This window comes from Amblyomma maculatum, chromosome 11 (assembly GCF_055883805.1).
Source record: "Amblyomma maculatum isolate TAMU_Amacu chromosome 11, ASM5588380v1, whole genome shotgun sequence".
NCBI lineage: Eukaryota > Metazoa > Arthropoda > Arachnida > Ixodida > Ixodidae > Amblyomma > Amblyomma maculatum.
Window position 1 is genome coordinate 110,296,921 of NC_139354.1, and position 14,556 is coordinate 110,311,476.

The following is a 14,556-nucleotide window of genomic DNA, read 5'->3' on the forward strand; positions in this document are numbered from 1 at the left end:
CTTGTCATCAAGGCTTCCCATGACTTGCCGCTGAGCGCTACGTTTGACCAGGAATGAATGCTGAAGTGCGGGCGTGGGCATGCTGTTCCCTCGTTTGCGAGTGAGAAGCTGCATCGCCACAACCAAAGTCTCCTGCAGTCATCCTTTCGCCCAGAGAACGCTTCTATAAAATTCACATTGACATCGCCGGCCGTCTTCCTCCACGACAACACAAGTAGCCTAAACCATGATAAAGCGTTTTTATTGACGTCCTAAACTACGCCCTTTGCAGATCCCATGGCAATAATTTCGGCATACGCTCTTATCAGTCCCTGCAAAACACGTTTCTGTCGCCTAACAAAAATTGCCACTAACACAGGGTAGCAGTTGAAAAGCGTACGATTACGTTAGCGTTATACCGCATCATGCCACATCAAAACGACTGCTTTTCACCGCAAGCCAACGAATTTGAGCGGTTTCACTGACATCTTAATGCGGCGCTCATGGTCCGTGTCGACTAGGCACTTTGGGTCGATTTCCTCCCCCTCGTAGTTTTTGTCTTCGTGCTGCTTTGTATTGTTTTCAAGGAAGACTTGCTGTGCGTACAAGTCCAACTAGCGTATGACACTCCTATACGTGCCTTCCAGCGGAGCCCGTTCACCCTCCTTCCCCTTTCACAACCTCAGATGCGACCACATTTCTCCAATGGCGGCAATATTCGATAATCGTCATTCTACCTGTTAAGCAACGTCACACGTTCGGAGAAGCAACCTTCATTTCTACGGACACGCAGAGGATAAGTAATTTTTTTCTGTAGGCGTACGCTACTGGGAGGTCTTTGCTGCCGCCATATACGTGTGCATATCTGGTTATTGACCGGCTGTCCAAGCATAGCCCAAGCATATGACACAACTTTTCGGTAACAAAGCGAAATTTGATAACCGTCGATGAACTAAAGCGTGTCTTTATTTAAAACTCCTCAACAGGCCCACTTGTTCCCCATTTTCACCGTCCTTGACTCCTTCGTAACCGCTACATGCAGTTCCTCGGACACCTAAGCATATAGACATTATCGGACTCCCTCTTCGCGGGTCTGAGCACCTGTGGCGCCGAGTCACAGTGGTCACTCTCCAGGAAGGAATAGAGGCGTGAGCCCAGCTCAACGTTTCTAGATGAAACCAGTTCGAACACTTGGATCCGCCGATAGAAATGCCGAAAGTGTTTGAGGTTTCCGTTAGGAACGGTTTATTTCCTTGCTTGTTTGTATTGCGATGTGGTTAGTTGGAACAGCTATATAATATATGCAATAGCTTTTCGGGTGAAGCATTTTTGCTCTTTTGAACACATGCAGCGCTTTTGTCTCTTTGTGCCCCTGTTTTTCGTGCAGCATAAATCTACAGTGTGATAATCCTGCTAACAGCACCACTTCACTCACCAGAAGCAGTCGTTGGGTCTTCAGCGGCGTCAACCTGAATCTGCTTCCGATAAGCCGTCGCCAGCGCTTTGCCGTCTTGTACGTGGTAGAACCTCTGGAGCCAGTCAGAAGCTTGCGCAAATGCATCTTGCCTCCCGAAAGGGGCGTACTGTAGGACACGGGACATTTTGTGGACATATGGAACTTTTGAAATTTTGGAGTTAAATACACGACGAATCTAGCTGCTAATACTATATGTGTCAGTATTCAAAATCACAAGTCTGAGATATCATAACATTATCACGTAGCTTCGCAGTGTTTCCTTTTCACACCCAGGTTTCACCGACGTGTTACTGTTATCGTTTTATTTCTTACACGACAGGATACGCCACCGAGTTTTTCTTTAATGGCCACAGGGCAATGCAAAGTCTACATTATTTGAGATTGCGGCAGTTGCTTCTAACATCTAAACTTGAGCGTTTCTTTATGAGCTTTAAGTTAGGTGCCGCCTAGAGCGGCGTGAATGTTTCTAATGACCGTTAAAGGAGCTTGATACCGACGCCGCCATATAAGTGAGCTCTGCGGCGGCGAATGAATATACTTCCACGGTGTTCTGAGCCCCTAATCAGACGGCATTGTCGTTACCACCACGTGACATCTTCTAGAGATACTAGCACCACTGTGCGACGCCACTGTAGATGGAACTTACCGAACAGACACCGCCTCTGGTTTTCGCACAGCTCTAAAAGCCACTCATTATCCAAGGAGCGCTTCATGAATTTGCGGAATAGTGGCTTGACTTCTTCATCCACTTCGCTACATTAAATGCGTGGAGCACCCCAACAGAAATTGTGGAACTGCTACTTCGCACTTCAAAAAAGCTACTCTGATTAGTAATCAAAATAATTAAACATTTTTTAGGACTTGGGATACTTTAAAAAGGAAGCCGCTAGTGGTGTTTACAAGCTTCGTTAGAAAAGAATGACCTCAGGCCCTCTTCTTGTCAAGACGTAAATGAGCCAAGAGGTCGTTCCTTATCTGCACTGAGGACGTGGAGCATCTTTTCTACCCTTTCCCCAACGCTGCCAAGGAAAATATTATGTACTCTTCAACGTATGGCGCGAAGCTGGACCATTTCCCCGGTATTCCAAGTAAGGTACCACCAAGAAGGCTGTTGATGTACGGATCAGCCAGTACCATCGGCCTTTTCAAATACTCTCCGCAAGCTGTTATGGCGCTGCAATTACCAGTGGGACAAACCTTTGGGATCTTATTTGTGAGATGGTTAGCAAGTTGCTGTGCGGATTGCTGCCGCCCAAACAGCCTCAGTTAAGGACGCTCACGGATGTCGCAAACGAAGAAATCCTGGATGATCTTGACTTCTCGTCATTGTCTTCTGGAGCGGCAGGCAGGATACACGCCACCGTACGTGCAATTCATGGTCCAAACGCGGCATCCGAGACACTCATAAACGGAATCCAGTACTTCTACACGTAGTCAGCTGCTACTTAGACACCGCAGGCCCAGCCTGCGAGCGACGATCCGGGTAATAGACTCTCGGAGGCCGTTGCACAACCATCTGCTAGACGAACCACGACCACAGCTATGCCTATGACATTAAGTATTAAAGGCCTACCTGCGTGACACCGATGAAATAAACCACTCATCAACGTTTCTGACGCCGTCATCTGCGCATTTTGTTTTCCCATGCCGCATCCACTCTGAGGCTGTGCGAGGAAGGACCCTCAGCTCTTGCAGACAAACCAAACATAGAAGCATTTAGAGAAGATTGCTTTGCAGTGAGACACCAAAGATTCGTATATAGCGATGGTCCTTAACAACGAGTACACACGAACATGCTGCACTGATTACGATCAATTCATGAAACTCTCTCTCAACGAAGAAGTGACACAACTCCAAGATCTCCCTCAGCGATATGACACCGACAGCCCCACCCTCAGTTACAGATTCAACCGAAGCCATGACCCCACTCAAAGACCGTTCTGTAATTCATGGGCACGAATCGCCATTTTTGAAGTGTCTACTGATGGCGGAAGGATAAGTGTTTGGTGGAGAAAGGTGCAGTATAATATGCCACCAGAAGATAGCTTATTAAGCACAAAGAATGGACAATCTATGCTGTAAGCCGCCTTATTTTGTCATCAGGGGGATCCTCCTCAAGGTTTTAGGTCAACGAACATACGTTTCCCGCGAGCTTCGCAATTTCACGGTGCTAATGTGACGCAATCTTGGGCTGGACAATCTGCCTGGGGACTAGCGCAGCCCTCAACTCGTTGAAATGCTATCCAGCTTTCACTAAACGAAGACGTACGTGCGACAAGAATCCTGGAGCATCATCAATTCCTGACTGTCGCCGATTAAGAAGGGAGCACCTTCCCTGGGTCAAGCGTCATAGTGTGAACACCGACACATTTCAAGACAATTATCAAGAGGTACACGCAGTTACTCTTGAACTGAGTACTTGGCATTGCAAGAGGCGTAAAAGTGCTGTTTGTTTCCAGAAAGCTTGTGCTGTTGCGATTGTGAAACATTTTTGAGAAGAGTACGGACGCCTCAAAAGGAAACCCTGCTTCTGAGGATGGTCTTGACAGCACTGCAGACGCTTCCCCATTTTGCGAGCAATTCCTAAACTCTACAAGCCAGGACCATGCACCTACCTTAGTCATTAATCAAGCACTGACCGAGGATAAACAAGACAAGATCAACAATCGTTTTCTCAGTTAGAAAGTGCTTTACGACATACAACGTCCGACAAAAGCCATTTGGCAAGCGCCACCAATGGATCCGATAAACACACCCGACCTCTTGACAAAACACATATCGTTCATCGTCCCAGAAGGTCATGCAGCCATAAAATTCCTGGGTAGCAGCAGTAATCATGGTGAGAAAGACGATCCACTGCGGTTAAGTGTTGATTATGTCCATCGGGAGAAATTACTCAAAATAATTTGTTCCAATGCCCCGCATCATCACCACGGTGCACCAGCTCTGGAATGGCAAGTTCTTTTTATCAGTGGACACAAAGAGTGTGTGGGTGAACTTGGCGTATTCGCAAAACTGAATTAAGGAAACGAGTACAACACTAAAAGTTTTCACATCTTGAAGCCAGTGAATCAATACAAGACCACATTCAGCAGACCCAATGACCTCTACGACTACGATGTCTGTAAGAGGATGTCATTTCGGCACTGTTGATCCTTAGCTAAGTTACGCATGCATTTAACGCTGTACTCGGTGGCCTCAAGTGGCATATTCGTGTTCCATACTTAGATGACGTCGTTTTGTTTGGACTTAACTTAGGTGATCACAGGAGAAGTCTTGGAAGCATGCTGGAAGCTATCAAGTCCTCAGAATTAACCTTGAAGCCAAAAAAGTGGCATTTCGGAAACGAGGAGCTGCTATAAAATATTTCTCAATGTCAGCAGACGAGAAGCTGCGAACAAACGTGCACAGACGTCTACTACCGACAAATCCTTAAGGCGCTTTCGCGTCGCCGGGGTAGCATGTGACGGTAGCAGACGTGATATTTTACTTGAAAGCTTCACAACTTGACGTAACGAAACAGTTCTAGTACCTATAACATTCAACTCCTGTCCTCAGGTATGTTGATAAGGACGCAGAAAGCGAAATCCAAACTGATGCAAGCAGCTCGTGCCTGGTATTCTAGAGAAGGATGGAATTGAGGGAGATGATGTCTGAGCTACCTGTCGAAAGTGAAGGCAAACAAAATATTCTATAAGCGAGAGGGGGTGCTTCACCGTATTTTGCGTCCGATTAAACGTCTACCCAGAGTAAGCAGTGTAGTTGGTAAGCAACTACCACGCGCTAGCTGGCTTGCCAACTGGCAAAACTGCTCGGGCCGTCTTGTTCGCAGTAGCTCGCGCCTCCTGGTATACTTTACTGTAGTTCACAACTTAAAGCGTAGGCAACCGATGAAGACTACCTTCGATAGCACCCGTTGCCGCACCACTGGAAGAAAATGGCGAGGAAGGCTTTATGGGACCAAAGAACACTAGCGATATTCACAGCACGAGCGGTGGGACCCTGAGTCGCATAGTCTCATCGAGTACTTCAGTTAAAAGCTATGGAGGTATCAAACCCTGACTCATTTTGACGTCGGAACACCATTCCTCTGAACAACGTGGCACGTAACAGGACCACCTGACTCCCTGTAGACCCTGCGAAGCACCGTAGGGACAGCTTCACACGATAATTCAACAGTTGTTTACTTCAGATTTACTCGTATGCTCTGCCAAATTAAGACAAGCATTACTGGCCTTGTCTTTCAGCTGATGTCGCATTCTACATCAAATCTTTTCGAATGTCAGATCCGAGAGAAGCTGCCAAAACCAGCTAGAGTTCCTCAGCCAATCAAACTATCATGGAGACCTTTTAAGAGCGTTAGCTCTGACTGCTTACACTTGCCGAGTTCTCGCCCGTTTCTTTGTCGCTCTCATAATAAAAATGGCCAAGTCAGGTGATCGTAACCACAGCACTGCAAATTATTTTGTACCTCCTCTTTGACCACCCATACAATAGAGTCCACCCCCTGGTTAACTTTGTGTGACTTGATGACTTCCAAAAGCCACAAGCACAAGCCACAGTAATTGGCCAGAGCGTTGTCAAATGTAAAGCCTCTCTTAATGTACTTGAGTCGTAAACAGGCTATTCTAATGAAGCCAATTTTTGTGGCACTTCGAATTCATTTGTCTCGCACCCATGTGCCGTTTCAAAAAAGTTCGCTGAGGATCCTTACATGTGTAGCGCACCTGAACAGGTCCATCTATGCAATCGGGTAGTAATAAGAAACTTCTGTGAAAGGCGAAAGAAAACCTCAAGTGATAAGGTGACCGCCGTTTTGAATCTTGGTTCGCAAGCTCACACCGCAAATAGAGTGGTTTCAGGGACATCTTAGATAAGCCGTTGCCACCATTTTCCATAGAACGCCGCATTCCAGCTTCGTTTTGAGCAGGGCAGGGAATGCGATAATCAATAAAGGTGGAAGCAGATATAAACTACGGTTCTGACGGCAGCGCCATCAATGCTGCCCAAAATGGCGCTTTGCCGACCAAGTTTTTTTATTTAGCTTTATTTATTTCGCTTTTTTACAGCAGACAAATACAATGCCTGATGCCCGTACGGCTGCCATTCGTGAAGGTAATCTGACGCTGGGATTTGACCAGAGGTGTCGCGCGAGGAGCCGACACCGTTCGCTTCTACTTCGTTTGCTTTGCTTCGTTTTGTACATCGCCCCCCTGCTGCTACTGCTGCTTCTTGACACACCTAGCGAACTTTATTCGTACTGGTACGTATCTGTACAAATATACAACATTGCCTGACAATGCCACACAGTCTACGAGTCCCCCAACAACCCTTTCAGCCCATCGCCACCGATGCCCATCTCACCTGCCTCCTAGCCCTAGACTCGGCTCCGGTGTCCTTGAGGTTCGCAGACAGCCATGGAAAAGTCGCGCGTTGGGATTAATACTTCTGCCGCGTTTCCTTGACGTTCGCAGGCAGCCATGGAGGACACGAGCGACAGCAAACCGCGTTGACTGTGTTTAATAAATCTTCCGCGCTGTACATTAGGTTCAGGAGAGTAGAACGCGAGCCATTTTGCTGCGAAGGCAACACTACGACAGCCAAAGCGAGACCGCGGGTGGCCGCAGCTACGTCGTGAAGAGGCGTAGCTACGAGAAGAAGAAGACGAAGACGAAGAAAAAGAGAGTACAAAGAAGAAAATAGGACGACAAAGAAGAAGACGAAGAAGACGACGAAGAAGCAGATAAAGAAGAACAAGAAGGCGAAGAAGTAGACAAAGAAAACGAAGAGGAAGAAGTACGCTCGGTCACCCGCAGCTTAAGTTTTCGCTCCACATTCGGCTCAGCAGCGTTGAACCCGTCTCAGTTTTCAGAAAAATACTACGAAGAAAAAAATCAACGGGGAACAGCGAAAGCTACGCACAGACAAAAAGGGGGAGGACGATGCACACACAGCGCTGACTTACAACTGAAGGTTTATTTCAGAAACGTCGGTATATATACAGTAGCATCAAGGGATACAACAGCAACCTAGTTAGAAACAGCCATCGCCACCAGAAAACATACAGGATACAAGTAACATACAGGTAAAGATCACTGAGGATGGGTAATGGGTGCAATGCATGATCCAATACACATGCCATTCTTCTGAATGAAACGTGAGCCGTTCCATTCCGCGAAGGTGGAGCGTTACTCAGGTCCATTCAGGGAAGCAATGTGAAACAAATCTTTAGATTTGTGGATGAATATCTTGTGTTGTTACAGTGTGAACAGGACGTCCTCCCTTCCGAAACTTCCAAAGTTCTTAGCAATTTTGCAAGCACTCTGAGCCCATTGATTGTCACTCATGAACTTCCTACTAATGGCTTCATACGGCTTTTAGAATTGGGAATTCATTTTAACCCCAGTTACGTGTGCTGGGCCTTTGAGCCTCGAGCCAACAAATCACTTCTTCCTTTTGACTCAGCACACTCAAAGTTAGTTAAGCGCAGTATCATCAATTTATGTTTTAACAATTCATTCAAACAATCCTGCAACCACAAACTGGAAAACAGCTTTTTAACCCAGACGCGCCGATTACGACAGGCTGGATACCCACTAGCCCTCATATCATCAGTGGCTGAGGCCTTATTGAAAGTAAAAGAAAAAAGAATCAGAGATAAGGGCAAGATCGCAGTCATCCCCTACGTACACGGGATTTCCCCCTACTTAAGAAAAATAAGAAAAAGAGTAGGAATAGACGTTTTATTTTCTGCTCCGGATCGCTTGTCAAGCCTCTGCAAGCGCGTTAACCAGATGGGTCGTAAAGCACACAGGATGCACCGTTAATCATCGCGACCAGTTCATTTCCTGTGCTCAGGGCGTTATATATTCCATCCCCTTATCTTGCGGCCATGCGCACGTAGGCCAAACCGGCAGATGCCTCAACAAGAGATTGTTTGAGCACAATTACAATGTTACACAACGTATCTCGGGTAACCTGGGCATTCATTGCCGAGATTACAAATGCACCCCTGAGTTGGGCAACACGAGCATGATAAGCAGGTGCGGTGACAAAACCACGCGAGAGATTATTGAAGCCTTAAACATTGCGCATGTTAAAGAGCATTGTGTCAGCACCCCCTCCATAGCCCTAATAGATAAATAATTGCAGTTCTTATCGAGAGCTGGATGATCTGTGTTATCCTGTATGTTTTCTGGTGGCGATGACTGTTTCTAACTAGGTTGCTGTTGTATCCCTTGATGCTATTGTATATTTACCGACGTGTCTGAAATAAACCTTCAGTTGTAAGTCAGCGCTGTGTGTGTCTTGTCCTCCCCCTTTTTGTCCGTGTGTAGCTTGCGCTGTTCCCCCTTGCGATGAACCAACTAGCCCGCAACATTTTGTTCAATAAATGCTAATCAAGACAGGGAAAGCCACTGGCACTGTCTTACCGACTGGCCTTTTATTTAAAAGCAACTTCGTATTTGTGTATAGGACGTTCCATGGAGTACATGAATTCTCATGACGTCTGCGCTTTGGAATTCAAAGAGCAGGTGCAGGGGACTTGCGCTACAGCTTTCTCCGCGCTTGCGGACTATACACACAGTAGAATAGATAGCTATAAGGCGATAGACAGGCAGCGGCTTGAGCAAAGTTGCTTAGGCCCAGATATCCGGCACCTGCCCATGGTTCTTCCGATACTCACAAGCTTGCTTTTGTGGCTAAGCAAAAGAAGAAATCCCGGCTTCACGACTGATCTCATCATTTGGGAATGCAAAATGTTTCATGAAGCACATGTTCCATACAATAACGGCTTTGTTTCTCGGTTTTTCTTTAGCTTAGTTTTTTCTTGATTAGCACTTGGTTAACGTGCAAAATAAGACGACTGCATGTTTTTCCAAATCAATATGAGACACCTAACAAATAGACGCATTTGTAAAATGCCGGTTTTCTCAGAAGTTAGCAGGATGTATGCGGACCTTGCAAAAAAGGAGCGACTTGGAAGCTGCTTCAGGAAGTGTAAAGCCACTGGCACTCCGCAGCTATAATCGTATCAGCTATGCTTGTCAAATTGTCCGCAGCTTCCCTCTCCTGAAAAGTTGTGAGATAAACTGGTCTTATTTTCCGCCATGTTGTCGATCACTTAAAAGGTCCCTATTCTCTCTTCCTTTGTCAATGATTCATCTGTACCTTTAAGAACATCTGAACCACCGTGGGCGCTGTACGCTTTCAACTTTACTTGTAAGAATGGGACCTTGAGTGCTGACGTTACGGCGTTCGTAAACAGAGACATTTTCGGATTAACATCTCAAGTATGTGTTGCTTTCTGCGCCCTTCATCTTCCAGGCCATAGAAGTTATATTGGAAGAAAGCCGCTTGCTGCATTCAAACTACAGTCTAACTGTCAAAGCTGTCCTGGAGCTGGTCATGTCCTGTCAGCAAGATCTTCCGAAAGGAGAACAAAGAAAGCAAAATAAGACAACGTACGATTGTTTCCGCGCACCTTTATTTACTTGGTGTTCTGTATGGTGCGTTTTATACTCCGACTGATGATTGCAAAACAGCTTGTCCAATGACACTTCGCTTTTATAAGATACATTACAAGCTCTAGGAAATCATTCCATTGATTACTGGAGATATTCAGAAATAGGCAGGGTAGGTCCTGTCGGGCTGGGTTTAAGAGCAAGTGGATAAAAAATGAAAGAGCGAGAAAGCAGAGAGGTATGTTTCACTAAAATATAAATAAAATCTCTATGAGAGAAACCAGAGTAATTTTTATAATTTTAGGAGTAAAAGGAATGAACTTGTGCAATAGGTTGAAGATGAAAGAAACGTGACGACAGGACAGAGCGCAATATTGCTTGCAGGAGAGTAGCCTAATTTTGTACGGCTGCGAACTTACCGCAACATATTTTCAGCTTTAATTAATAACTAACAAAGCTAGAAACACTTGACAAAAATATGCTTTGTTTTACCCGCTGCGTGGCGTAGTATTTACGGCGCTAGACTTTTGTGACCAGGAATCCGGGATAAAATCCTGATCACGGCGGCAGCTTTTCGATAAAGGCGTGAAGCCAAGAGCCCGTGTGCTATGCGATGTCAGTTCACTTTAAAGAACCCCAGATGATCGAAACTTCCGGAGCCCTCCACTATGGCGTCTCTCATAACCTTAGTCGTATTGCGACGTTAAACCTTATTAAACTAAGCGAAACGAAACCATACTTTGTTTTCTCTTTTCAATATCGCAGCTACTAGTTCAGTGCCCGTAAAATGGCGGGAAATCGGTATGAAAGTTTTTTCTACAAGTAGAACAGTACCTTCGGAAACTTCGGATGTGGGTTGAAGATAGCTGCTCCCCTTTTAGGACCCAGTTTCTGTGGTCTTAATGCCCTTGATTGTGCTGATGTGGAAGGGCAGGTCGCGCCTAGTAGCTGCACGCAGCTCAAATTTCTTGCGCTCATGTTTTATTAAAACTGTATTGCTTTCGATATGCAGATGGTGTTCGCATTTTTTCTCCTACGCCCATTATTGAGATGTACTTTCGATGACCATATTAACTGCCGAAGTAGTCAGAAATACCACTTTTATTACCGAATGCAGAAGTGTAATTGAAAGTGGTTTGGCCCACATGGCCTGGTTTTGTAAGCATATGGTCTCACAAGGCATGTCAGAGGGTTCGCATTCGGCAGTTGTTACGGGTGCCCTGCACGTTCCCTTACATCCCTGGAAACTAAGTGGCTTGAAAAATTTTGCTACGACGTGCACATGCATACCTGTCCGGAAAGAATGTTGGAGGCCTGCGCCGATCCCTCGTCCGATGTGACGCCCACAAAAAATCGGAGGCCCGTGAGACGAGACGCGGAGCGTTTCGAGCGCACCAGGGACGGTCCCACGGTGCGACCGGCGCCGCTCGTTGCCAGTAGCACGCTTTCGGCAGGAGCTGCACGGAGGCAGGCGAGCCGCTCCGGGCTTGGCTCCGTGGGACACTGAAGCAGGAGGCTCACGTCGTGTGCGCTGGCGCTCAGATACCTGCACGGGCCAATTCTTACCCTCGGATCATCATTGTCACCAGCTTTGCCACATAGAGTATAGGAACGACGCCACCTCCACTGACCGTTAATTACTTCCTGTACTGTATCAATCACAGATGTATGTTATTAGCGCTGGCGGGTACATCACGACTTTGCTGCCTGCTGCTGGTATGCCTAGTGCTAACTTCAGGAATCATCGCTTACCTTCTTGCCTTCCCATTTCGTGCATGTGCCTGAGCTAATCTTTTTTCTGGTTACACTTAGGACACCAATGAGTCCATTTTGTTTTGTAACGAACTCTGCTCGTTCCGTCTTCATACGCTAATGATTTTCTTCTTTCCGATGCAGTATCGGATTCATTATTATACCTTATTGCAGGGGGTAAGAACAGCAATAGTTGCGACTTTATGCCAAGCCAGACTGAGGTAGGTTTTAGAAGGGCCGTTTAATTCCCGAGCCATGCTCGTAACTATGCACCCTCAGACGTCTACTCAACTGTCGTTGGCGGGGATGCCCTCTTCCGAGCGCTCTTCATAGGAACTGAAAGTGTTTGCCCGATTTCGACTTTTATTTCCACAAATGCGTGCTGGATACGGTACTTGAGCAGGTGTTTAATGTTCATTGCACCTGCGTTGTACACGAGTGACTTCACAATGCCCCTCCCCCCATTCCCCTTCCCCCCCCCCCCCCCCGCTACACACAAAAGAAAATTAATAGGCGTTTGATCAGGTAACCTCGGTGGCGAGGGAGGGCCTGCTGGTTGGTCCAAGACCCATTGAGTTTAGCAGAAATTGTACGTTGTTGATGCGTCGAAGCTTTGGGCCAATTATGCTGAGGCACAATCGTGTTGAAAGAAGCAGATCTTCTGCTGCATTCGCCTGTCACTGAAATCACGCAGAACGTCATTGCCGGGAACACTTATAAGGATGCAGTATTCTCTCCCTAAAGTGCAGGCTCATCATCGGCACAGTGGTACGACAAGCAGGCCTGCGCAGCGGCAGAAAAAACATCAGGTGGTATTAAAGGATCCCTCTATCGCTTCAGCAATGCGGCCTCAGTGCCTCCCGGCATCACATCAATTCAGTCTTGTCGTTGCTACAGTAGTTCAAAGCGTGGTGAGTCATTTTAGAACAAAAACGCAATTCCAGAGTTTCAGAGGTCAACGAAATCATCTAGTATTTTTATGAGGCAGCTACTCTGCATTTCTTTCTCTCAAAACAAGCGAACTAAAACTCTTAGTTTAAGTCACAAGGTTTAATGTTTTAGAGTTACTCATGGTATCATAGAAGCTGTAATGGAGCGCCCCAAGAAATTTCGACTGCCTGCGGTTTTTAAATGCGCACTGATCTCACATAGTCTACGAGGGCCTTGCGAAATCTGTGAAGATTGCAAATTATTATATAGAAAGGAAAACACATATAATCAAATTTGTGTATGTCACTGGACACCTGAGACGCACCGTATGGGAAGGGAAGAAGGTGGCAGTGAACGAGGTACGGTTGCGGAGGGCTACGAATAAATTTCCACCACCTAGGAACTCTCACGTTCACTGACACTGCTGTGCCTGTTTCTCAGTGCTATGCCGCAAAGTAAAACCGTGCCAAATTATGCTTGTGGGAAGATGGATTAAGAGCCAATGTTGCAGTGCTCTTGGATGCCCAGTCAGGCGCACTACTCCTATAGTCCACGCAGGCTCGCTAATACGTCATTGTTAACACAGCGGAACAGACGCCGACAAAGAGTGTGAGTGAGTGAGTGAGTGAGTGAGTGAGTGAGTGAGTGAGTGAGTGAGTGAGTGAGTGAGTGAGTGAAAAACTTTATTTAGCTCTAGATTGGCTTGTCTTCTGCGGTTTCAGATGGCTTCGTCCATCTTCTAAGACAAAGGTCGGTTGCCCTTGGTCCAGGGCTTCGCTGGATGCTGCTGCCAGTTGTGCTCGCCGAATCAGACCTTCTTGGTCGACTCTGCGATCGCTGGACAGCACTCCCCCCATTGCTCCGCACTCGGGTTATAACGGGTACCACGCTTATCCTCTGACATGCCCACGTTATGTGGTACAGCGTGGGTGGTTCTTGGCACCAAGGGCATTTGTCAGTGTACTGTGTGGGATACATTTTGTTGAGTACGTATAGGTTCGGGTACGAGCCCGTTTGTATCTGCCTCCACGCGATTGAGTCCTCTCTGCTAAGGGAGTTGTGTGGTGGTGGGTACCGCTTTCGGCAGCCCTTGTAATGGTTTAGTATCGCCGAATAATCTTGGGGTACAGGTTCGTTCCCCTCGAGGTCGCCTACGTTGGATGCTCGGTATTAAGTGTACCCTCGAGCTATCCTGTCCGCCTCTTGGTTCCCTGTTACTGCGTGCCGGCGTCCATACTATCGTATGCTTGATTGGTTTTTCGTTTGGTTGTCGTGTTATGTGGCCCCCAGACAAAGAAAAAATTACAAACAGGGGCGCTGCCTGTGTGTGTGTATGTAATGATGAACCACCAATTTCCCCAAGCTTCCACTTTAGTACTTTCTTGCAGCTTTGTTAAAGTCGGAATTATATGTCGGGTTGTAGCAAATGCGCTATCGCGTCATATCATTGAAGGAGGAGCTTAAGTGTCCCCCCTAATTTTTTGTTCAGTGTAGGGTTTCTTTTCTGGGTGAGAATTTTGTATATAAAAAAATTGCGAGACTGAAAGCATAACGAGAGCTGGAGTCGGTTTCAGACAGACGAAACCAGACTATACCCAAGGCTCGAAAGTGTTCACGGCGATAGAGAAACAAAGGTACTCTAATGTAATGCTGTTGTGGCTCAAATGAAACATTGTAATCATTAATAAAGTGTGAAAAAGAGTCTTCAAACATTCCTAACAACAACACCGCTTCCCCGGCCCCTTAATGTTTTGTATATTCATGGCCCAATTGCAACAAATGAAACGCGATTGAGCCGCCGGTGTAAATGTTGGGACTACGGTTTGCTTTACTTCTCCGTTATAGCGCACCACGAGGGGAAACTCGACATTTGGAATATAAGACAGCACTTCCGACTAAACGCCATTTATGTAAAAGTGTTTGCCTCGAGCAATTACTAAGCTATAGAGAAGC

The 14,556-nt window shown here is 46.5% G+C and overlaps 1 protein-coding gene across 1 annotated transcript in view; it reads right to left on the reverse strand.

Annotated features, from left to right (window-relative positions):
* Positions 1-14,556, reverse strand: part of LOC146174665 (acetylcholinesterase-like) — a 46,869-nt gene that overhangs the window by 7,361 nt on the left and 24,952 nt on the right. The window contains exons 7-8 of the mRNA XM_084585428.1: positions 11,212-11,467; positions 1,415-1,508 (exon numbers count right to left, since the gene is read on the reverse strand). Coding sequence (XP_084441554.1) covers positions 1,415-1,508; positions 11,212-11,467 — 350 coding nt within the window. The remainder of the gene's footprint in view (positions 1-1,414; positions 1,509-11,211; positions 11,468-14,556) is intronic.